The sequence below is a fragment of the Drosophila teissieri genome, chromosome X (assembly GCF_016746235.2).
Source record: "Drosophila teissieri strain GT53w chromosome X, Prin_Dtei_1.1, whole genome shotgun sequence".
NCBI classification, from domain to species: domain Eukaryota; kingdom Metazoa; phylum Arthropoda; class Insecta; order Diptera; family Drosophilidae; genus Drosophila; species Drosophila teissieri.
Window position 1 is genome coordinate 2,897,378 of NC_053034.1, and position 24,139 is coordinate 2,921,516.

Consider the following 24,139-nt stretch of genomic DNA (forward strand, 5'->3'; position numbering starts at 1 on the left):
AGCATCTGCAGGACTTCTGGTTTCAGTACGCATAGAATCATTCCTTCACGACTACGATTCTCTGCGTTATGAAACCAGAAGTACGCCCAGAAGCTCCACCATTTCCTAAAGCATTTCGCAGTGGGTGATGAGCAGTGGCCGGCTGATTTTGCCATTCTTGGTGCCATGAGCCTCCATGGCCACGATGACCTTGTCGCCGCGTATCACCCGACCGAAGCCCACGCGCTGACCCATGGCCACCGGCAGGGGCTTGAAGCTGATGCTGAAGTTGATGGCGCCGCCGGGGAAGCCGTGGACACAGAACTCCTTGGCGCAGGACAACACGCAACCGTAGCGAGCGTGACTCACCACGCGCGTATCGAACTCCATGGGATCACGATAGCTCAATGAGGACGCTTCGCCTCCGCCGTTCTTGCAGCTGCTCAGCAGATAGCCCTCCACCCACAGACGTGGGAAGATGCGGCGCACGGCGAACTCATGCGACCTCTGAGCCAGGCAAGTGCGGACGAACTGCAGCACCACCAGCGGCGCCGCCTCCGTATATAGCTGCACCACCACTTGGCCCAACGGCCGGCCGTCCATCAGGCCAAAGTGCAAAACAATCCTGGGCCGGAGCAGTTTCATCAGCTCGAAGTTTCCCACGGGCATGTTCAGATCCCAGCCAATGTACTTGTCGAACACCTCACTCTCGCCCAGAGTGGACCGATTGGTCATCACACTGGGACACCGTATGCTGCTCGTTGGCGATTGCCGGCTGGACCGCTTCCGCTGGGCGGCTCCGCGCTCATGGATCCTCAGCAGGCGGCGACCCAACAAAAGGTTGTGACGCTCCACCAGGTCCAGTCTGTGCAGCATTTGTGGTAGAGCCGATTGGGGAACCAGCGGTGGACCCTCCACAAAGTCAATGGTGCCTCTGGTCCGCTTGATCTTCGACAGATTCAGCAGCAGGCGCACATTCGCGTTGGTACGCTCCAGGAAGATGCGGGCATCCTCGTGCAGGACATCGAATCCCGCCTGGGTCTTGGCGTTCATCAGCGGCGGTCGTTGGCGCACCAAACTGGTGGCTCGACTGAGGCGGTACAGGTACAACTTGTTGCGACTCATCTGTACGCGTCGGTGGTGGCGCTCCGTGAAACTGGATACTCGGGAACCGAGTGAACCAGCGGTGCGAAACGAACTCCGGTCAAACATATTCAACAATTGTCGATTAGGCGAAGAAGTTGACTTGTTTGACTATAAATATCAACGTAATGGGTGTGAATTGGAATACTGGGAATTTTTATTTGGTTTTTGTCTTAGTTGTCCGCCTGCTTGAGTTTTTACTTATGGGAGATCTATACTATTCCATTCAATTCTTAACAGGGACCGTAATCTTTCGAAAATGTAGAATCCAAAAATAAGGCCAATTTTAACAAAAGTTATACATAATAAGTACTGGGTGAACTTTACATTGCTTATTGTAGAATTAACGCGAAAATATCGTCTACTCTTTGAGAAATATATAGAATCCAGTTCCAGTATGTCATCAAGTTTCAAAATACATTTAATTTCTTTTAGTTTTGGGAAAGGGTATGAATAACCCGCATTTACGGTCCCTGGTTCTTAGTGTGTTTTTAACTTTTTCAAAGTTTTCTATTCATAAACGCACAATAATTGGGTTAGGTAAAAAAAAATTCGACTGCTAAGTTGGTAAAATTAATTGCGCTCGTACAGCACCTTTCGCCTAAATCAAATATATAATATTCATGTTGAGATCGCTTCGAATTTCGGTACTTCGATATTCTACGAGTATATACATAAAATACTTATTTCTAGTACAACTGCCATTTCACAAGCTACCTCTCTCTCTCATTTCCACGGAGCTTTCAGCTGGCTCGCTCTCTTTCACTCCTCCATCGCTATCTCTTTCTAAGTTGTGTGAACGCGGTTTGAACCATTCAACTTCTACATCAAAACACTGATATTTAAAATACATTCTGCTCTAAGAACTACAATAACGTTAATCCCTTTCTGTTTCTTTCAATATCCTTGGTGAGCAAAGGGCCATGAAATGGATTCCGATTGCCAGATTGGATTGCAGCTGTTGTTGGGAAAGATCTTAAGCCTATAAATATAAGTGGTTGGCCAACTGATCACTTGTCGATACACTTATTGTTTCCACATTGAACACATTCGAATTTGGTTTGAGAAAATCGCAGGTGCGTCCAGTTAGAGTTCCATTCTTCAGCGGACGCAATCCAACCTGGCAGCAAGTGCTCGGACCCTTTGCTAGCACCAAGCCCTGTTTTTTGTTCTGGCTAAAATTTTTTTTAGTTTTTATCATTGGATGTTTTCTGCTTAGACGGACTCTAATCGAATTGGCTGGCATTAAATGTGGCAATGTGGCTTAAGTAATATCCTAAACACTGAACTCTGAACTGCACTACTTGTTGTTGTTCTCCTGCATCAGATCCTCGAGTGCACCATTGAGCCGTCCTTTGCTGAGCGCCTCCACCAGCATATGCAGTCTCTCCTCCCGCTCCGAGTGCCTCCTCTCCAACAGCGATACCTTGAAATAATATTCATCGCCCAGAGATTAGTTTATTTTGCATTTACATTGAACAATCAAAGGCTCTACTCGACTTGTTCTGGATGTTTTCTTGAACTTGCAATAGATCTTGATTGTTTTGAGGGAGCTTTATGCTTTATGCTTTGGGCTTTGGCTTCTGTACCTTGGCTTTCAGGGCATAGTAATCCACGGGCACCTTGCGCCGCTTCTGGGTGGTCAGTGCCTCCTCCCGCTCGTTGAGGCGCTGCTGCAGGATGCGCACAGTCTCGTTGCAGGAGGCCAGTTCCCTTTCGTGGGCACTCTGCAGGGTCTTCAGCTGTGTGCCCGATACAGGTATTAAATATTAGTTTACATAAGTTTACTCAAGTAGTGTGATCACTTACGTCCTGCAGCCGCTTGTCGTGAAGCGTTTTATAGTCGGCCTCCAGCAGGCGGTACTTGTTTTGGGCCTCCTTCAGAGCCTGACTCTCGGTGGCCGCCGGAATGTGGTCACTGTGGTGATGGTGATCGTAGCCACTGGAGCGCCTCTGCAGGGATCCGCCGCTGGCCTGGGACCTCAGATCCAGTTTGCTGCCTGAGATGTTAGAAGAGCACAAGATGGCGAATATCATTATTAATCTAGTATAACGCATACGCATAATTCAATTATGTAAGCTGAGATGTGGGGTTCATTGAGCTGCGTGTGGCCAAAATGATTGTATACAATACAATATTTTCACAAAAAGCGTATTGCATAATCCGGCAGTTATGAAGAGCGATTTACATTTTTTACACGCGCGTACGAAATTAAAACACTCGCTGATGATGCTATTTATACGGTTACCGTCGTCCGCTTTTGGCATTTACAATTATTAACAAAACAAATTTGACGGAGCGACGGCTCATTAATTAGCCACAAAAAAGCGCACAGCACATCGCATCAAACACTGAATACACACATACAACGAGACAATAAAAAATACAAAATAATCACAAAACGCAGAAAACGCAGAAAAAGAAGTAATAAAAACCACGCTAAGCGTTTTGGCCAACGACAGAGGCGGCTGGGCTAACAAGTCATGGCATTATAAAACGTCCATTTCGCCGTCGGTGGCAGCGGGGTGAAAGAAAGAGGAGATGGGGCCGAAGAAGACCTGATCCAATCCAAGTCGAATCCCCAGCAGCGTCCACCGACCCGCCGCCAAAACAAACCCGCGTCTTTGACTTTGACTTTCGCTTTCGAATTTTCTTTTTCGATGGCAACCACACCGCGCCGCAATAGCAACAAGAAATTTAAATCCAAATCGACAAAAGGTAAATAAACAAGCGTCAGGCCGCACAGGTGACATAACCAAGTGCCCGAGATGGGGCCTCCCACTCCGCCCTCCACTCCGTGTGTCCACATGTATCTCTCGGTCGCTCGGTGTCTCCAACTTCGACGCTGTGGCTTCAGTTTCGTTTTGGCCGTTTGTTTTAACCCTAGCACAGCACTGTTTGTTAAATCCAAAATCAAGCAAATAATTATTCGTTATTATAAACAAACAAACGAACATTTAAAAAATAGTTTCAACGGAAAGATTGTTTCAGCTCAAAATATAATAAATAATTTTCTTCTTCGAGAGCCCCGAATTTAACCCATGTTGAGCAGTGGGTTAAGGCGTCTTGGCCTGGCCGAAACGTGTTTGTCTTGGCCATTGGCCGATGGCCGCTTAGCCGCTTAGTTGCGCTGCAATTGCCGTTTGAAACGAGTGCAAAAAGTGGTCAAAAGGCCGACAGCGTCGACAGCCGTACAATGATTTATTCCAGCAATTTATTTGCGGTCTCTAGAAGCGGAGTGCTGCCGGTGAGGGGTCCCCAGCTTGCGGGGCCTGGGAGGAGGAGGAGGAGGAGGAGGAGTGGGCAATAGGCAGTGGGCAGAGGAGCGGGGAACTACCAAGTGTACGTGCTGACCGGGCAGAGAAAGTCCATAAATTACCAGCCATCCATCGGCGACCGAGTGACACAAACACAACCGAAATTAGAGAGGGGCTATGGGATGGGTTTTTCGGATTCGATTTTGGATTTTAATGGGTATGAGGATGGCGATGGCGATGGCGATGGGGATGGGGATGGCGATGGATATAGGGATGTGAACTGCGAATGTGGAGGGTATCGATGCTCACCTGGCTGGCTGCCAGAGCCACTAGCCTCCCTGTCCCGCTGCAGCTTCCGTATGGTCTTCTTGCACTCATCCAGCTCCCGCGTAAGACGCTGCATTGCCTTGTTTTTGATGGCCAGATCGACGCGCATACTGCGCACGGAGCTGAGCAGTTGTGCCTCCTCCTTGGATCCTCCGCCGCCGTGGCTGAGCAGCGAGAGCGTCGAGTCCGACTGCGAGATGGGCAGCTTGGAGGGGCCGGCGGTGACCAGTGGCGAACGCCTTTGACCGCCACTTTGCTTCGAATTCGGACGCGACGTGTTCGGCGTGGAATTGGCCGTGCTGCTGGTGCTGCTGCTTGCGGACGGTGCATGTGCATGTGCATGTGGATGGAGGTGGCCATGCGCGGGATGCAGGTGTTGCTGCTGGCACACGAGCGCCGGCGAGGGGCAGCCAATGGTATTGGTGCTGTGATCCCGCGTTCCATTTGCCGCCTGTGTTTGGGTGCCCATTGTGGTCGAGCTAACTGGGGTAGCTCTTCCGTGGCTTACACCACCGCCGACCGAACCATCATCCTCCAATGGCTCCGTTTGGGTGCAATTGTTGTAGTATCTATCCGCCCTCTTCTGCATATAGCGATCCAAGGTGCGCACCTGCGATTCTATCTGCTCGTTAAGCTTTGTGTTGATCTCCTGGAGGCTGTGGACATAAAGAAAAACCATGATAATTCAATGTGCTTGTGAGCAACCTCGTATGTGGGACCCACCTAAGAACCTGCGTCTCCAGGTCCGCGATGTGCGTCTCATATTTGGCTTGCACCGAGTTGAAGCGCGCCTGCACATTGGCCAGAATCTGTTGCGCCTTGCGATCCTGCTCCTTGGCATCGGATTCCAGCTGGGCAATGCGCTGCTCCAGCAGCTTGCGACTGGTTAAGTTCTCCTGGTCGTTTAGCGGACACATGCCCGGGCTCTTGGACGCCACTAGAGGAGAGGAAAAGCGGAATCAGAAAGTTAAAAACATAACATTAGTTGGCTTAGTCCAAACGCACCTATCAGCGCGGACACGGAGTCCGGATGCTTGCGCATGAGTATGCGCTCCATCTCGCGGCACTGGCGCTGCAGGTCCTGGATGACGCGGCTGTCCTTCTCCTTGCCCTCCCCCGTTCGCCGCCGCTCCTGGTGCGCCTCCTCGAGTTCCTCGCGCAGGGAGCGCTGCATTTGGAGCGCCTCGCCACGATCGCGGCGAGCCGCTTGCAGTTCCGCCCTCAAGACATTGGCGCACTCATTGAGATGCTGCACGTCCAGCTTGAGCATCTCGGACTCCTCCTGCAGCCGGCTGTTGTGCTCCCGCAGCGCACGTTGCGTCTGCGACAGCGAGTCGCTCTGCAGGCGAACGGAGGCCAGTCGCTCCTCGGTGTCCTTGAGGCGCTCCTGCAGCTGCTCGATCTCCAGCTTGAGCGCATGCTCCCGGGAAACACTGCAAGCGATCTGCTCGATGGGTGAGGTCAAGGTGCTGACCATGCGCTTGGGTGAGCTGCCCACCGCCTTCTCGCTGTAGCTGGCCATTGGTCGAATGGGCTGACTAAACTGACTGGGCTTGCTGTAAGACTGCCCTTGGCCACTGGACAGCCTGCCAGGAGGACTCCTCACCGAATTGCCAGTGTCCTCAGGCCGCGAAAAAGTGGGCGCGTCCACCTCCGCCTCGGTGATCTCCTCCATCTGCAGATAACATGAAAGCAAACATGTAGAACATGAATACTGGGGAAAGTGGGAAATATTTCCTCAACAGTTTCTGCAGTTAACTCATGCTCCACTAAACTATTATTGAGAAAAGCATTTTAAGCGTTCGGTTTTTCCTCGCAAATTCGAAGACCCACCCATACTTAATGTCTCATTTACAGACTACGTGAAAGATGAAGAGGTTCGACGAGTCGCGGCCACGGGGACATGTGAAAGTGCAGGGGAGGTGCTCCTGGGGTGCGGCAGCTCAACGCTAATGGGCCACAAAACGAGCCGTGAAGGTGCGCGTTGCGAGAATAACAATAATACCTAATACTTGTCGCCGCTGGGCGGTTTCTTTCGGTGCCCCGCCAACAACCATCCTCTGGCGAGATGGCGAACACTAGAAATACACACCGCAATGACAACTTTATGTCCAAGTGGACAGTGGATCCAAGTGCTCAAAATTGCATTGGTTAAATGTTGGCTAGATGCTGTTTCAAACATCAACTCAAAGTATTACCACAATTAGTTATATTTAACAAATGCATGCCTGCAAACCTAAAGTGAGTTGCCAAAACGAAAGACTTAGGCAACGAACTAGCTTTGGGCCCACTGTGCGCGGCAGCAGCACCCTCGTCAAACGCTATCGACTGTCAAGTGGCACATGGTGCTATGGTCTTATGGGTGCCCGTGAGCGTAAGGAGATAATTGGGATGATGTGGGCGTGCAGCAGCAGCAGCGGCAACAATAATAACAACAACAACAACCACAACAACAACAATGCACTCGACAAAAAGCAGCGAAATATCGATGAAGAAAGAAAGTTCGTGGCACCGAACCTCCCACTCCGCCCACCAATGCCCATTGTCCCACTGTGCTCGTCGCCATGTGTTGGTGTGTGAGTGTATGTTGGTGTGTGTGTGTGTGTGCATTGGTTTTGAAGTGGCCTTTTTCGGCATTTAGCCGCCAGCGATTGACTGACATTCGCTGCCCACTCTCGCTTTCATCGACTCCGCCAGGCTGGTAGTAGAATCTACCTGGAAAGCATCGTACACCTCCAACTCGTTTGCACCATTCACTTCATTCATACTTTTGTGAATTTTATGGAGCTGCCACTTTCCACTTGGAAATCAGCTTGAAATGTGGTGGGGTACTTGATTCGTATTGGTTCTACTTCGTTTAGAGATCGCTGGTTTAGTTAACTATTGAGCCACTTGAATAGTTATAATGTAAAAACATTTATTTTTTGCGACTTAAATTCGTATTTATTTAATAGGATTTATTACATGTATCAAAGGCATCGATAAGGATGTTATCCAAATTGCCAATTAGCAATAGTTTGTGAATTTCACGCCACAACATTAACGCATCCATTAGATTCATTATCAGTCGGCTGCCAAATGGTAAAGCAAATCGAGAGGCACTTGCCCCAAGCAACTACATACATACAGGTATATGTATGGCTGACTATTAGGACAATTTCACTACTTGACCCAGGCAATGACGATGGCAATGGCGATGGCGATTGCAATTACTTGAACTCTCGCTCTTCCTCAATTGTCATTTGATAAACTCCACTTATAAAGTGAAAGGAGCGCGCGGTAAAAACAGCAATGGAACCAAACCGATGGAACCGGCAATTGTTTGCCCGCCAACGAGGTGCGGTTGATTAGAGAGCAGAGCGTGGGTAATACCCATACAAATATATAATATTCGAGTGCAAATAAAAAAGCGACAAAACAACTTATTCAGAAATCATGTCAATGAGCAAATTGGAAACTTTTAAAAAAACGCGCCAGCACAACACGCAAGATACATGATGATCAGTGTGTGAGTTCGTGTGCCAAATCCGAGGAATCACGGCTGCGTCCTGCTGCATTTGCTCAATAAATATTTACATATATATATATAAGTATATATAGCACGATTCCAAAAACGATTCCAATGACAATACGCATTGCAGTTAACACGCCATTGCCAATTGACATCGTTTATCAATTGGGGCTCCCGCTGATTCAGCGATTCAGATCGAGATCGATATGGAAATGGAGCTTCAGAATGATTTGCTGTGCATATAGAAAGTCGATCACTTGATAACTGTGACAGCTGATGGCACTTGCGGAGTGCTACATTTAATATTTAATTGGGAAAAAGTTATTTATGGCATCGGAAGCTCAACAGCACTTAATTGCACAGCGGAAATGTGCGCTGTGATATTTGCCTTATTTTCACTTTATTTTCCCATTACAACTTCTCTTGTTATATCTATATCTATTCTTATCTACTGATCCTAAGCGCTTTATGCGAGTTTCTCAAGAAATTTCGGGGGGCTTATCGTGCCATTTGATCTGTTGTAGCAGTGCATATATACATATATTTCGATTATCAATTTCGTGTTATGCTCCGCATCGATCCCGAAAGAAAGCGAGAGCGACCAGGCGACCTGGTCTATGGTATGGGTATGGGTATGGAAATGTGGGATTCGAAGATGGTTGAAATGCTGGGCGGCAGATATGGTTATGCCGATGACACTTGCTGGGTTGCTGGGGGGGATTAACATAAGAGACCGTGGCGGTCTCTCACAAGGAAGAGAGCCGCGGTGCTGCGGACACTTGGAAGACACACATTAACATACATAACAAGTTCCACTCTGTTTGATGGCCAGTGTAAGCGGGCAGCGACGCCGACGGCGGCAGAGCGACGCCGACTGCGGCGGTGGCAGCGTGGAGAGAAATATCGAAAATGAAATGGCAATACTTTCCCAGCGTTGGTATAAAAGCGCCACTCCACCAATGGGACATGTCTCATTACGGTTCACAGTCAGATCCCGCTAAGATGTACAACGCGAGATCGCGTGGCAGCGCTGCCAACGAGGGGATTTCCCCCAAAAGAATAGTCACCATCGGCTCTCTGCTCCTAGTCCTTGGTCTTAACCAGGTGGCGTCCATGTCGCTGGATCGCCTGGCGCTCGAGAGGAACGAGCTGCCGGCGGATCAACAGCAACAGCAGCCGCAGCAGCAGGATGTTCTCGTGGACGACATGAAGCTCACCTCCATTCCATCCGCCGACTCATCGGACATGTATATGCTGGTGCCCGACACGGTGGCCAGCCAACTGGAAGACACCGAGCACGTCAATCGCAACTCCATTGAAGCCGATCCCGAATCGGAACCCTCGGGCTCATCATCCTCCGACATGCTGGCGCTGGAGAGCGACTCCAGCCCGGCCATGCAACTTGTGGAGCTGCCCAGCGACATTACGGTGGCCGAATCCCAGCCAGAAACGGAGCACGACGACGCGGAGAACGAACAGCAGCAGCCCGAGTCCATCGAGGAGCATGTGGTCCTGATGAAACCAGCTAGCCAGGAGGCTCAGCTGGAGCAAGCCGTGGACCTGGCCACCGAATCTGCACCAGTTCCCTTAAACGACGAACAGCCAGAGGATGAGGAATCTCCTGCTGCCACCGAAAGTGCCGTGGAGGAATTGGAAAAGGAATCCGCAGCGGCCATGGATGATCAAGTGCCCGAGGCATCGGAAACTCAGCCGGAACAGGTGCAACCAGAGGAATCCCAGTCAGAATCTGATGGTGAACAGGCGGAGAAGAAGCCAGAGATTGAAGCTCAGCCAGAAGCGGTAGCTCAACCAGAAGTAGAAGGCCAGCCAGAAGTGGAGTCCCAACCAGAAGTGGAGTCCCAACCAGAAGTGGAATCCCAGCCAGAACTGGAGCCCCAACCAGAAGTGGAGTCCCAGCAAGAAGTGGAATCCCAAACTGAAGTGGAAGCGCAGCCAGAGGTTGAAGCTCAGCCAGAAGTGGAAGCCCAGCCAGAAGTAGAAGCCCAACCTGCAGTGGAAGCTCAGCCAGAGGTTGAAACTCAGCCAGAAGTAGAAGCCCAGCCAGAAGGCGAATCTCAATCAGAACCTGAGTCCCAGCCAGAAGTGGAATCCCAGCCAGAAGTGGATGCCCAGCCTGAAGTGGCAGCCCAACCAGAGACTGAATCCCAGCCAGAAGCAGAGTCCCAGCCAGAAAAGGAACCCGAAGTCGAGGCCGAGAAGGTCAGTGATAACGAGGTGGACACCACGGAGGCATCCCTGATGGAAACCCTGGTTGAGGGCATTGAAGATGGCCTAACTGCCGCTATGGACAACCTGGTGCCCGAGGAATTGGCCGAGGCCAGTGACCACCAGGAACCGGAGCTGGAAAGCGAGGACCAACAGTCCCCAGTCACAGAAGCCATAGAAGAGCAGGCGGCACCCGAAATTGCGCAGGAAACGGAAAAGGAACAGGAACAGGAAAAGGAACCCGAGCAGCCAGCTTTGGCCGATGAAACGGAGCAGGATATTATTGCCCAACCTTCGAATGACGAGCCAGTCGAGATTGCCCCAGAGCAACAAGCTCAGGCGGAGATTGCTCCTGCTGAAATTCCCGAGGAAGCCAAGCCAGAGGAGGAAGTTCAAATTGAGGAGGAGGCTAAGCCACTTGAAGAATCCAAGCCCGAGGAGGAGGTCAAGCCCCAGGAAGATGCCAAGCCAGAGGAGGAGGTCCAGAATGATGCCGAGACCCAGCCAGCTGTGCCCGAAGTGAAACCAGAGGAAACTGCTGCTGAGATCCCTGCCGAGATCCCTGCCGAGATTCCTGCCGAGACTCCTGCTGAAATCCCAGCTGAAACCCCTGCTGAAATCCCAGCTGAAATCCCAGCTGAAATCCCTGCAGAAACTCCTGCTGAAACCCCTGCCGCAACTCCAATGAAAATCCCAGCTGAAGACTCTGCTGATCTTCCAGCTGAAGTCCCTGCTGATCCTATTCCACCTCAGGTTCTCGCTGAAGTTCCAGCTGAAATCCCATCTAAGCAACAAGATGAAATCCAATCCGACTCGACCCAAAACGAACTCCAGGTGGAGCAGGAAGCCCAGCAGCCAGTGCAGGAAACCAAGCCCATCGAATCGTCCCTGCTGACCACCATCATTCCCATGGTGGTGGCCCAGCCCCAGCCCCAGGTGCCATCGCAACCCATTCAGGTGCAGGATAGTGTGCTGAACTACGTCAACGCCTCGTTCCTGCAGCAGCCATCGGAAACGAATCTGCCCAAGACGGAGGAGGAGTCTCCATTCAATGCCCATCTGCGGCGCTACGATGGCGCCCAAGTGTGGCGCATCGTGGTCCAGACCGACAAGGATAAGCGAATGGCCGACGAACTGCAGTCCAAATATGGTGAGTGCCCCATCTGACCTTCTAGTACCGCCTATAGCTAATACTATCCTATCTCCTTTTTAGATGGCCAGCTGTGGAAGGAGGTCAAGCAGGAGGTGGACTATCTGCTGAAGCCGCAAGTTTTGGCCGCCGCCGAGCGCCACATTCGCGCCGCTAATCTTTCCCGGATCGTGCTCATCGACAATCTGCAGCGAGTCATCGAAAAGGAGAATCCCCCAGCGGAGAAGATTGCCGAACTCCAGAACCGCAAGGGTAAGTCAAAGTAAAAGCAATCAAAGAGTGAATTTAAAGGAAGTGTAAGTGCTCAAATCTAAAGAAAGGCATTAGTTAATCTTGTGAAGATCTCAAAACTGTGTTTGTAAAGCCTGAAAACGTACAAACGTACAAGTTATGGTCATTAAGAAGTTTGTCTATTCGTTGTCTATTCGATTGTGTTTTTTGTGTGGAGTAAGCGCTTTTGATTGACAGGCGGTAGGTCGCTGCCACCCCATTTTAGCGAAGCGAGGTGTCGCCGCAAACGAGCATTTAATGCACTTGGCGAGGGGCGTGTGAAAAGTCATCAAGCGCAAAGTGGCTTTGCCATAGGAACGTGCCACGTGCCACGTTGCCCCAACCTCCGTCTCCTGAACTCCTGAACGCACCCGGAGAAAAAGGGCCAGGTCCTTGCAAGACGCTCTTGTTTAATCGATAGCCGGCGAAACGGGGAACGCCAGACGACGCCAAGACAAGGATGTCTCCTTTGAGGGTTCAGTGCCAAGGGTTCTGAGTTCTGGGTTCTGTTTTCTGGGTTCGGGGTTCAAGTTGAGGGTCCGAGTGCCAAGTTCCCTTTGCGCGCCGTGAATTGACAGCCGCAAGTTGAATGAACCAAAAGGGGTTAATACATCATATTTATCTGCTTTGCATTTTGTATTCGCCGCAGGACATCGCCTCACCTGGCAGGCCTACCATCGCCTGGAGGACATCCACGGCTTCATTGACTACATGGCCAAGACCTATCCGGATATTTGCTCCACGGAGATCATTGGCTACTCGGTGGAGAAGCGACCACTGAAGATTCTCAAGTGAGTCCACACCTCAATGCCACCTCCAATGCAATGTAATGCATAATATATATTTTTCAGGATTTCCAATGGCAATGCGCGTAATCCTGGCATCTGGATCGATGGTGGCATGCACGCACGCGAATGGATCAGTCCGGCCACGGTCACCTACATTGCCAACCAGCTGGTCGAGGGCTGGGAGGATCTGCCCGAGCACATGCGCAGCATCAACTGGTACATCCATCCGGTGGCCAATCCCGATGGCTACGAGTACTCGCACACCACCGATCGCCTGTGGCGCAAGAACATGCGCGCCCACGGCCGCCAGTGTCCCGGAGTGGATCTGAACCGCAACTTTGGCTACAAGTGGGGCGGCAAGGGCACCTCCGCCAGTCCCTGCTCGCAGACGTATCGCGGCAGCAAGGCCTTCTCCGAGCCGGAGACCTTCTACATCTCCAAGTTCATCAGCGGCTTCCCGCGCGAAACCTTCCAGGCGTACCTCTCGTTCCACAGCTACGGCCAGTACATCCTGTATCCTTGGGGCTACGACTACCAGCTAACTCAGGATCGTGCCGATCTGGATCGTGTGGCGCGACAGGCGGGAACGGTGAGTTGTCCCTTCATCCGAATGTTAATGTTCAGCCTCATAAATGCTTTTACTTTTTTCCAGAGCATCACCAAGTCGACGGGCGTGAAGTACACGGTGGGCTCCTCCGCCACAACTTTGTACCCGGCCGCCGGCGGCTCGGATGATTGGGCCAAGGGCATTGCGGGCATCAAGTACGCCTACACCATTGAAATGGGCGACACCGGGCGTTATGGCTTCGTCCTGCCCGCCCGCTTCATCCAGTACAATGGCAAGGATGGCGTGACCTTCGCCGACACCGTGGCCAGGGCCATTGCCCAGGGACGCGGAAAGTCGGTGGCCAGGAACAGCAGTGGCAGCCGGAGGCGTGGCCACTAGTCCGGACACTTAGCTCAATGCGATTTGTTTGTAAATCAGCCTAATGATTTTTTTTTTTTTGCTATTTATATGAATACTATTTATTTATTTATTTATTCTACTTGTAACTAGACAAATTGAACACACACACAAAAGCACACACACACAACAAAAAAGAAAAACGAGAAAGCTCATCTAAATAGACTGAAAAATGTTTATTGAAATGTTTATAAAAATTAAAAAAAAAAAAAATTAAAAATTATTGAAAAAACGTACAAGTGTTTTAACTAGGGGCGAATAATAAACAAACAAAATGTAAAATGTTATATGCCCAAAGAGCACAGCCAAATTTATGCTAATAGTTTGCGTGTGAAGAATCGGTAGCTGCCTTCTTCCAACCAGTATAACAGTATGACAGTATGACAGTATAACAGTATGACAGCATGACAGTCGCCATGGCAGTCACACAACTCAACCAAAGTAAAAGTCCGAAATGAAAAGCATCAAAATCAGCGGCATTTCGTCAATATGCAAATGCGTTGGCCTTAATTGGGCAATCGGAAGACGAGAAGAACGCGGCTCGGAGAATGGAGAATGGAGAACGGAGAACGGAGAACGGAGAACGAAGAATTAAGAATTGAGAACGCGAAAAACCGTTAGCCGGAGGCTGCGGCTCACCGATCGATTTGCGAACGCATTAAATCCGCACCAACTGCCCAATCGATCGCACCGCAAAGATTCGCAAATCCAGAAACATTCAAAATATTCCAATAATATGCAACGCCTACCCTGGAAGTGGGCGTGGCTGCCGCTAATGCTGCTAATTACTGCGAAATTGGAGCAGGTGGGCGGCCGAAGCTATCCGGACTTGGCACGCAGCGATAGTCAGCTAACGAGGTTACCATTCTTTGGCGGCGGTGTGGGTCACCTGCTGCGATATCTGCACCCCTTGTCGCTGAGTTCGCCCTCCGAACGCGGCAGAATCTCGGAGCTGCGCAGCGAACTGGATGCCAACTATGTGAGCTACCGCGGTGCGCAGCTGTGGAAGCTGAACTTCAACGCCACCCGGGGCTCCTCCATGGCGGAGCGGGAGGAGGACGACGAGGTGGCTGAGGAGCGACAGGTGCTGGCTTCGCCGGATGCCCAATTCAACGAGGTGGTCGCTTTATTCGGTGAGTTCAGAATTAAGGCCCCGCAGGCGCTTTCAAGAAGTCTGTCATGCCACAACAATAGAAGAGAAATTGTCAAGCCTAGCCCCGCACACTCGCGGCCGCGAAACTAGAGCTACTAGCACTTACACTTGCCATATGCAGTGTTTTGGCCATAGCAATGCGAAAAGTGGTCAAAAAATCAATTGCCATACCTTTCTGAGCTCGCAATTTGACCTCCCATCGATTGGCATTCAAATCAGAAAAAAGTAAATTTTTGCCAATTTTTGCAAATTTGGATGATGTTACCCTTTACAAAAAATGCAAAAATTCGCAAAAATAGTAATTTCTCCAAAAGTGACAGAAATGGTTAGCATTGGTTATTAGCTGCTCAAAACAGTTATTTTTGCATCTCTATGATCATTTTTAGCCAAGTTATTATAAAAATTTATATTAAAAATATCGATTATTTGCCAAAATTGGTTTTTCCGAATTTCGATCATAAAATAATCAGTTTTTTTAACATTTCTTAAATAATAGTTGTCTGATTATGGAATGCCATACCTCGTTGAGTTCGTATTCAAATTTCCAATCGAACTGTGTCTATAAATACGAATTCTATTTTTAGCCATTTTTTTTGCAAATTTTGATGATGGTACCCCTTACAAAAAATGCGAAAATTTGCCCAAAAAAATATTTTGACAAAGTCGGTCCAAAAGTTATATTTTTGGTTAGTATTGGTAATTAGGAGTAAAAAGATGTAATTTTTTTAACTTTCCGACCATTTTTGGCCAAGTTATACCGAAAATACCACCCGCACCCCGCACCCATATTTTTGCAAATTTTGATGATGGTACCCCTTACAAAAAATTCGAAAAATTGAAAAAAATTTAATTTCCCCCAACTTGCCAAAAACTGATAGGGTTCGTTAGCATTGGTAATTAGCTGTTCAAAACCGTTTTTGCGTTGGCTATATGACCATTTTGAGGATAGTTATGACGAAAGACCCATTTGTAAATATTTCAATTTTCCCATATTTTTCATCAAATCATTGCAAATAGCTACAACTAAAAAAATAGTTAGTATATTAGCCATAAGAACTAACAAAGCTATCGAATAGTGAAATTTAACACCACGTTGAGATGGTGGTAGAATCTGCAATCGATCGCTAGCTGCTAGTGTCTTGACCGCGTCTGTTCCGCTGAGAGGCGCGTTCTGGGAGGGGTCAGGGCAGGGCAGGTCAGGTCAGGTCAGCGCGGCCACTTGAGCACGCATTCGCACGCATAAATTTGTGGTTTTGGCATAATTCAGAGAACCGCTAGTATTCAGAACCCAAGAAAGCCGAGAACCCAGTTGAATATCTCAGTTCGAAGATGCCGCCACTGGAAGCGCTCACGTTTGTGGCCCTCATCGGATCGGTTCTTGGCCAGAAGCTGCTGCTGTGGCGCAGCGTCTCCGTGCCTGAGATCTCCGGAATCTCCGGCCTGCCCCTCGCCCTGCTGACCCTCAATAGCAGCGAGCTGTACGAGTCCACGCTGGAGGGCTTGCAGTGGCTATCGCCGCTGGATCTGCGTCGCTTCGACTTCCTGTCGCCGGGCTCCTCGTTCCAGATAAACAGGCGCTACCGGAATGGCAGCCATGTGCAGCGATACTACGGCTTCCAGCTGTGGAAGGTGCACGAAACACGGCTGGAACAGCCGGAACTCAGAGCCTTTTGGAGGCACTTCGGTATAAACATATTCATCTATGAATATTATCATAACATGCTAGTCTTCAATATGCAAAAATATCGAAATATCTTAGCTGCTAACTAATGTGAATATGACATTAACCCAATTCCGTTGTTCAATCGCTTTCAATTTTCGACCTTTCCTAACGTTGTTCTTCTTCTAACTTCTTTCAGGCAGCGAGGTGTGGAACATCAACCAGGATGGCATCGACATCCTCATCGAGCAACGCAACGTGGCCGACGCCCGCAAGTTCATGGACCAGGTGGGCTACAGCTACAACATAATGATCGACGACATTGAAACGGCCATCGATGAGACCTACGTGGAAGTGCCGGCCGTGGAGCATCCTTTGGATGCTGTGCGCAACAATTCGCTGCCATGGATGGAAGTGCCGGGCTCAACGATGAACTGGCGGCGTTACCACGATCAGGCGGACATCAAGCAGTTCCTGCAGACGCTGCTCGAGACCTACGAGGAAAATGTGGAACTTATCCAGATCGGGGTCACGCGCAACAAGCGACCACTGGAGGTCATCAGGTGAGTGTGCGATCAGATCTCTTGGAAAAGTATGAAGAGTATGACTTTTTCAGGGTCTCCAATGGCAATCCCGATAACTGGGCGGTGTTCGTGGACGCTGGACTGCAGGCCAGGGATTGGTTGAGTCCTGCCGCCCTCACCTACGCCATATCCAAGCTGACCCACCTCTGGGGCAGGCCGAAGGCTGGGGGTCAGAGGCAGAGCAGGGCGGAGAGGGCGATGCGCCGCATCGATTGGTACTTCCTGCCGCTGGCAAATCCCGATGGCTACCAGTACTCGCGCCACACGGATCGCCTGTGGACGAAGAACCGTGGCTACGACACTGCCAGTGGCTGCTATGGCGTTAACTTGGACCGAAACTTCGACTACGGCTGGGATGGCACCGGATCGACGAGCAATCCCTGCAAGAATCTCTATCGCGGAGCCCAGAGCTTCTCCGAGCCGGAGAGTCGTGCTGTGCGCAGTTTCCTCTCCGGGATGCGCGAGTATCTGGGTGCCTATGTGTCCCTGGGCGGCTACGGGCAGGCCATCACGTATCCCTGGGGCGATGCGGACTACGTGACGGAGAATCAGCGGGATCTCAAGCAGACAGCAAGGAGGGCAGTGCTCGCCCTGCGCCGACTCAACCAGGCGGAGTACACGTCGGGCACCAGCTATCGCCAGAAGTTGGCGCGGCCGGGCAACTCGGCCGATTGGGTGCAGGATCGCATTGGACCGCAGCTGGTGTTCAACATGTTCCTCAAGGATCAGGGGCGCTATGGCTACCTGCTGCCGCCGCACTACATCGTGGAGTCCGGCGAGGAGGTCTTCGAGTTCCTGCGCACCATTGCCCAGCAACTGGAGTAAACGAAACGTAACTGCCCTCCATTCAACTATCTAATCTAATCTACAAGTTGGATCAAGCTGGATCAAATCAGGATCTTAATTGAACTCGTACATATTTATTTGGAAAATTATTAAATAGTAGTTTCTTAGCTAGTTTTCTTTGCCACACAAGTTTGCATTTATTTTGTGGCAGCTGCATACTTTCCGGCTGAAGTGGTCGGGAAAAGCTCGCGCGTAGAAAGCGGTCTAAAGATCGAATTCTCCGGAGAGAGTGGGCCTTTTCTTTGTGGAGTCTCTTTGGGCCTTGTTTTGGGGGGGAGATTCGGGTTTGGGATTGGAAGGTAGCAACAGAGAGAGAAAAAGCAGTAAGCTTTTAGGCCACGTTTTGGATTCGCTGCCAATTTCGATTATAGATTTCGCAATCGCGCATATCGTAAACAACGCCATTATCCATTAACGAGCTTATGTAAAGTTATCAAAAACAAGCGGCGAATTTGGCCAACAAGAATGAAGTGAAGTGAAGTGAAGAAAGGAAAAGAAAGCTGGGAGCGAGAGGGGCGGCAATAGAGAGCGAAAGAGAGCGCGAGCGCGAGAGGGCGCCAACTTTCACTTTCAATCGCGTTTCAAAAACCAGTAAGCTCGAACCACAACGCTTACGACGTTTTGTTTTTCAGCCGTGGCCGCCTTATTTATTTTTTATTTATTATGATTTTTTTTGTTTTTTTTTGTTTGCTGCTCGTTGCTTCTTGTTGTTGCATATTTGATTGGATTTATTTTGTGCATGCATATAGAAATTAAGCGAAAGGCCCGCGGCCATCGCCGCCCGACGCCAAAGTCAAAGTCAAAGCTGCCAGCTATCGAAGAAAGTGATTTGGGCGATAAGGAAAATAAACCGAAAATATATTGTTATTAACATGTGATATGTATGTATGGAAAAAATCAACAAAAGACCCTGGGCCACTGAAACTAACAAGAGAACGGCAAGCAGTTTTCACACCAAAAGAATAGGATACTCGTATAAGATGGTATTTTGATATTATACGAATTTCTTTTCGTGTATCCAGCATTTACTGTACAATCAACCGACAGCAAACAAGAAAGGTGCCCCCAAAAAAAAAAAAAAAAAAAAACCAACCATTGTGGCCGCACTCTCGAAAAAAGGGTTAAAAGTGAAAATCTGGGCAGCACAAAAAGGTGAAAAAAAAAGAAGCAGCAAAACACCGGAAAAAAGACAGAAACAAATCAAAAATAAATAATGCCTGGCGGCGAAAAAAAAACAGTTGTGGGCGGCGGGGCGGCGGTGGGCGGGGCAGCTGATCAAAGGCAAAAGAAAGTAAAACTCGCCAAGTGGGTCAAAATCGCCCCGTCACACAATCACACAATCCATTAAACAAACACACACACATACACACACACGCGGTGATTTTGAGTTAGTGATACAATTGAAAATGCAATTTACAATCGCACTTGTGTTCAAAAATCAGCTGCAGTCGAACAGAGATGGGAATATGTGTGTATATATAAATATATACATATGTATGTATCTTGAACTTGCTAGTCGAGTGTGAATTGATTAATTTTATTATCATTTCCGTTACATGCGATCGACGTTTCATAACGAGCAATCATCATTATTGGTTATGATGATTTATTGATGATTGAAGATGAGATTGCCTCAAATGTCGAGATCTACAACTTTGCACCTTCGCTACCTTTTTATGCACGGGGTATTTCCACTGTATTTCCAGCACTTGCAATGAATTAAAAGCGTTTAATGCGCTTGTAAAAATTAATGGCTAGATTACTAAATTTTAATTAATAATTAAATAGCTGACTGAGACTGGGATTTTTATCATCTTTGGAAAAACCAGGCAACAGCAAAAGAATTTGTTCAACTTTGATCCCCAGTGGTTCATGACCAGCACCACTGAATGAATAGTAAAGAATATCTTTAAACGCCGGAAATGTTATCGTAGGATTTCCCAAAAAAAAAACAATACAATTTGGCCATTATTTTCCAGAAAATTCCGGATAACAAAAACGGTTTTTTCAAACTGAAGCCATGACTAATGCTGCATTTGAGTCCCTTTTCATTGTTCAGTTGACATACATACATATGCTAGCAAGTGGACAGTCCCGGTGCGAAATGCACCGTTAAATGCATGCGAGTGCAACTCAATGTGTGTGACTGAGTCAAAGTGTCAATGTCGCGGGTGCAAGGGAGACAGCTGCTGGCGTGGGCGTGGGCCATGCATTCTCTCTCCCTCTCGCGTCTGCGACACCCCTCATCCTCGTCACCCTCCCAAACCAACGTCATGGGATGGTGGGATGCAGATGCCAGAGAAAGAGACAGCGCGTGTGCGTGGTGCACTGGGGGAGCTCCTCCACCTCTCCCGCTTCCTCTCCCTCTCGCACTCTTCCTCATCGCTCTCTGCCGCCGCCTCTGCAGCTGCGCTGCCGACTTGCTGCCGGCGTCGCTGTCGTTTCCATTTCCAATTTCCATTTACGCGACGATCGCTTTAAAGATCGGTCGTCGGTCAGCGCAAACATTTACAACACTCTTGGGCTTTGGTGTTGTTGTTGTTTTGTAATTCTCGGTTTCGTTTGTTGTGTTCGTTTTTTTTATTATTTTTTTAATTTAAAATAATTTTGGTTGTTTTTTTTTTGAATAACGGCTCCCTTGCGCCGACAGAGCGGCAATATAAAATTGAAGCGCATACAATCAGCATTTAGTCGAAGTTTGCAGCTCGCCCAGCGACACACTCTCTCCCACACACAAGCACACACACACATATTCGCAAAGTGCACTCTCTTCCGAAGAGCCGGCAACTGGAGGAAGAAGAAGAACAGGCGCAGCAATCGCAATCAACAAAAAACCGTAAGTGGAATAGGCAAAAACAAACTCAAAAAAATTAAAAAAAAAAAAACAAGGGAAAGAACACAGCGAAAATACTATAAACTAAACTAATTTGTCAAAAGTGAAAAAATGAAGGCAAGAACGCAAACGAAATGAAGTGAAGAAAGTGGAGGAGAATTCGGAAGAAAGTGAAGTGCAAAGCTTCAGAGGAGAAGGGAGTGGAGGTAAAAGGGAGGACTTCCGAAGAAAAGGGGTAATTCTTGGAGATTGTAGAAAATGACACGTAAAAAGACTGCAGACTGCAGAATGACTGTGTAAAATTAGGGTAGAATTGCAAATGAATGGGGTTGAAGATTGCAGAAGAATGCAGGACTTCAGAAAATAATAATAATAAATAAAGAAAGGCCAGATTATGTAAAAAAAAAACATATAAAGCTGTTACAACGAACAAGGAAGTGCAAAATGCACCGGCTACGTTTCAAAACAGGTTTTGAATTTTAATTATTTGGCCACTCAGCGGAGGAACTTAAAATGTTGCCGTCTTTCGCATTCGTCGAAAGTGCTAAAATGCGAGAAATTTCACGCGAAATATACATTTTTATACGCCTCTTTGTTAACGAATTAAGCGGCAATTAGTAACAATCTAATGCATTTTTTATAGTTCATAATTTCCGATCTTTTGATGATTGAATGTAAATGATATATTCAATTTCAGACAGAAGTTTATATTAAGAGAGATGCGATTATACGATGCTTAAAGGGCTTTATTGTCGGGTTAAATTGAACAGTAACTTCAACTGGGAGTATTCAGATTCAGACTCAGAATCTAAGATCTGATTCTTAAACTGTTTACTTTTCGGAATGAAATGCAGGCAGAAACGCACAAGTTAATGGAAGGAGAACCGGGGGGCACGAAGGTCGAGGTGAACAGCAGCGAAATGAAACCGAAACAAAGCGAAACCCAATCCGAAACTGTGTTTGTACTGTGTACTCCACATTCGACTCCCGAGATCGGAGATCTGAGATCTGAGATCCGAGAACCAGTTCTCGGGGTTCGGAGACTAAGAGACTTGGAGACACAGAGAAACGGAGACGACCACCTCCCTCCCAACGTTCAAGTGCCACTTTCTGCCTGGCAATAAAAAGAAAATAAACACGAAAATACAAATACGCATCCATAAAAAAAACCGAAATGAAAACAAAAACTACAAAAACTCAAAATAAAAACGGGCCAGGGAAATTAGCACAGAAGCGTTAAACACGGCGTTTCGAAATCGGTAAGACGACCAGGAAAAGTTTCTAGGCCCATGCCCATAATCTAGTTCTTAGGTCCAGTGACTAAGACGCAGTTGAAACATCCATCCACTTCATCGATCATTGTGCATACAAAACAGTGGGAACGTAGCCCACACATAAACACGAAACTCTGATTGAGTCTATAAGGCAATAAACCCCGGAACTTCTCAGAACTCAGGGAATTCACAGATCGAACGTTTCAATCGATTCAAATGATTCAAACGATTCAAACGATCCAAACGATCAAAACGATCAATCGATCGATGCCAACAGAATCAGTAAAACAATGCAAATTGGTTGAGTGATTGAGTTGTGTACTAAAAATCAAATGCACGTACAGCAATACAAATGTTTTCAAACACTTGGGTTGCCTTGATAAGTATCTCGTAAAAATAAACTATTATTTCTACCATTCTGCCTTTAGATTCAGATTCATTTCTGTGTGGAAGAATAGGATCCTGAAACTCACGTGTGTTGCCATGTAAAAGATTGCAAAACCATTAACGCTATCTACTAATTTTAATTACTTTATTGGCAATGACAAGCGCACACACATAAAAAACAGGGTTACGTGTAGTTCACACATCTAGATAACCCAAAACCACTAACAACAATGAAACGGAAACATTTTTTGTTCCATTCTTTAATTAGAGGAACTTTTGCTGTAACAATTATTTTCACCGATACCAGTTGGAGTTTGCACCCAGTGTGCACATAGTTTCGTTTTTCAATTAGTTCTCGGTACATGAACGATTTGGTTGAAGGTACATACGATTATTTTCACTTCATTCGCCCATCGCATCGATGTGCGACAAGGTTAGATTGAAATTCTATTCATAATAGTGAAACTAAGTTAACACTGGCACTGGTTTGTTTATTCCCCAACTACGGGTGACGCGAAAAAGGCAAGCACTTTGGTCATAAATAGCGTGATTTTATTGCAAACCAAACAAGCGTGTACTATTTTAACCTTTAGAGTTTAGCAATCCACTGGCGGCAATGGACATTACCATTTGTTGGTAGCAACTAGCGGCTTAATAGATGCCATAAATAACAAAATGAAAATCGTGACACACATTCATGTATTCATCCTATTAAGCCACTTTAGATGCTAACTAATATTTGACCAATAACTGTGGGTTGCTCTCCAAGGCCAGTTTCTCCTTTAGCACTGATCAAAAGTTAATTAATGAAACTGCTTTTTACGCTTTTATGCGTGATAACATTGTGCTGATTGCTTTTCGCTGTTTACTGATTACCACCGACCGAATCACTTTTCCAGGTCAACCAGCTGATAGCAACAAAGCGAAAATGACGCAAAAAACTCAACTGCTGATGCTGCTCCTTGTGGCAGCTGTAGCAGCCAGCTTGGCCAACGAGCTGCCCTCCAATCTCACCCAGCTGGATGCCAACGAGATACCCCAAAGGTACGATGAGGCGCAGCTCTGGAGGATCTACAACATCTCGGAGGCGATGCAACACCGTGTGCCCGTGGGCCAAATGCTGGAACAGAAGTTCGGCGGCAATATCTGGAAGGAGAACTCCAAGTTCCTGGACATCTCCATTGCCAGGGATCAACTGAAGGCCGCTCGCAGCTTTCTATCCGCGCATCGACTGGATCCCCAGATTCTGTCCCACAACATTCAATCCATGATCGATGAGGAGCTGCTCGAAGGCATTCAGTCAAGTTCGTTCGCTCACGGGAGCAGAACAAGTAAGTGGAGTGCTACAAAAGCATCTTATCGAATGTGTTGTTGACGGTTTTCAACCCACAGAGAAGGCCGCCAGGAGCAGCATGCACTGGAAGGACTACCACGATCTGGAGACCATCTATAGCTTCATGCGGGAGATCCGCAGCAAGTTCCCCAACATCGTGCGACTATACACCATTGGCCAAACGGCCGAGGGTCGCGATCTGAAAGTGCTCAGGTGGGTGCCAGTATGAGCTTATATGATTATAGTTCAGCTTAGGTTCCCTAAAACATTCAGTTTTTGCTTTCCTGAGGCAAAGAAGCTAAATGGTGCCATAAGCTGCGGTGTCGAAAGGCCCAGAAGTATGCAATCATTGCATATACTTCATAGCGGTTACCGAAATAGGTTGCCTACTTTTAGGCACCGCGGCATTTTCCATTGTCTAGCGTAGCTTCATCTCCTTCCAAATAATCCAAC

General features: G+C 48.0%; 6 protein-coding genes across 7 annotated transcripts in view; 4 read left to right on the top strand and 2 right to left on the bottom strand.

The window, feature by feature from the left end:
* On the bottom strand, positions 1-1,258 carry LOC122624739. Its single transcript, XM_043804424.1, has one exon. It carries the CDS (start codon positions 1,189-1,191, stop codon positions 106-108), a length of 1,086 nt encoding a protein of 361 aa, XP_043660359.1. The 5' UTR covers positions 1,192-1,258; the 3' UTR covers positions 1-105.
* Positions 1,258-24,139, bottom strand: part of LOC122624734 (centrosomal protein of 162 kDa) — a 25,086-nt gene continuing 2,204 nt past the window's right edge. Inside the window, exons 2-7 of the mRNA XM_043804418.1 lie at positions 5,713-6,382; positions 5,431-5,644; positions 4,690-5,363; positions 2,932-3,122; positions 2,712-2,864; positions 1,258-2,548 (exon numbers count right to left, since the gene is read on the bottom strand). Coding sequence (XP_043660353.1) covers positions 2,423-2,548; positions 2,712-2,864; positions 2,932-3,122; positions 4,690-5,363; positions 5,431-5,644; positions 5,713-6,382 — 2,028 coding nt within the window. The 3' untranslated portion in view covers positions 1,258-2,422. The remainder of the gene's footprint in view (positions 2,549-2,711; positions 2,865-2,931; positions 3,123-4,689; positions 5,364-5,430; positions 5,645-5,712; positions 6,383-24,139) is intronic.
* On the top strand, positions 9,221-13,633 carry LOC122624733 (cell surface glycoprotein 1). Its single transcript, XM_043804417.1, has 6 exons — positions 9,221-10,069; positions 10,178-11,594; positions 11,658-11,846; positions 12,514-12,655; positions 12,716-13,241; positions 13,305-13,633. The coding sequence occupies exons 1-6, from the start codon at positions 9,221-9,223 to the stop codon at positions 13,596-13,598; spliced, it is 3,417 nt and encodes a 1,138-aa protein (XP_043660352.1). The 3' UTR covers positions 13,599-13,633.
* The window catches only part of LOC122624738 (MAP kinase-activated protein kinase 2), an 18,540-nt gene continuing 6,667 nt past the window's right edge, over positions 12,267-24,139 (top strand). Inside the window, exon 1 of the mRNA XM_043804423.1 lies at positions 12,267-12,272. The gene's annotated coding sequence lies outside the window, so the exon portion shown is untranslated. The remainder of the gene's footprint in view (positions 12,273-24,139) is intronic.
* Positions 14,350-17,838, top strand: LOC122624735 (carboxypeptidase B). 2 transcript variants are annotated; one of them, XM_043804419.1, is made up of 4 exons: positions 14,353-14,749; positions 16,115-16,453; positions 16,629-16,992; positions 17,046-17,838. In XM_043804419.1, the coding sequence occupies exons 1-4, from the start codon at positions 14,353-14,355 to the stop codon at positions 17,836-17,838; spliced, it is 1,893 nt and encodes a 630-aa protein (XP_043660354.1). The 2 variants fall into 2 exon arrangements, with proteins under 2 accessions (XP_043660355.1, XP_043660354.1); XM_043804420.1 differs by lacking the exon at positions 16,115-16,453 and having other exon boundaries at positions 14,350-14,749.
* The window catches only part of LOC122624736 (carboxypeptidase B), a 4,845-nt gene continuing 1,041 nt past the window's right edge, over positions 20,336-24,139 (top strand). The window contains exons 1-3 of the mRNA XM_043804421.1: positions 20,336-20,695; positions 23,253-23,684; positions 23,746-23,899. Of these exons, the coding sequence (XP_043660356.1) occupies positions 23,282-23,684; positions 23,746-23,899 (557 nt within the window). The 5' untranslated portion in view covers positions 20,336-20,695; positions 23,253-23,281. The remainder of the gene's footprint in view (positions 20,696-23,252; positions 23,685-23,745; positions 23,900-24,139) is intronic.

Coding starts and splice junctions, on each gene's coding strand:
- LOC122624735 (XM_043804419.1), top strand. CDS start 14,353: ATGCAACGCCTACCCTGGAAGTGGGCGTGGCTGCCGCTAATGCTGCTA. Junction 16,454..16,628: donor AGCCTTTTGGAGGCACTTCG/GTATAAACATAT, acceptor AACTTCTTTCAG/GCAGCGAGGTGTGGAACATC. Junction 16,993..17,045: donor CGACCACTGGAGGTCATCAG/GTGAGTGTGCGA, acceptor TGACTTTTTCAG/GGTCTCCAATGGCAATCCCG.
- LOC122624733 (XM_043804417.1), top strand. CDS start 9,221: ATGTACAACGCGAGATCGCGTGGCAGCGCTGCCAACGAGGGGATTTCC. Junction 11,847..12,513: donor CGAACTCCAGAACCGCAAGG/GTAAGTCAAAGT, acceptor TATTCGCCGCAG/GACATCGCCTCACCTGGCAG. Junction 12,656..12,715: donor CGACCACTGAAGATTCTCAA/GTGAGTCCACAC, acceptor TATATTTTTCAG/GATTTCCAATGGCAATGCGC.
- LOC122624739 (XM_043804424.1), bottom strand. CDS start 1,191: ATGTTTGACCGGAGTTCGTTTCGCACCGCTGGTTCACTCGGTTCCCGA.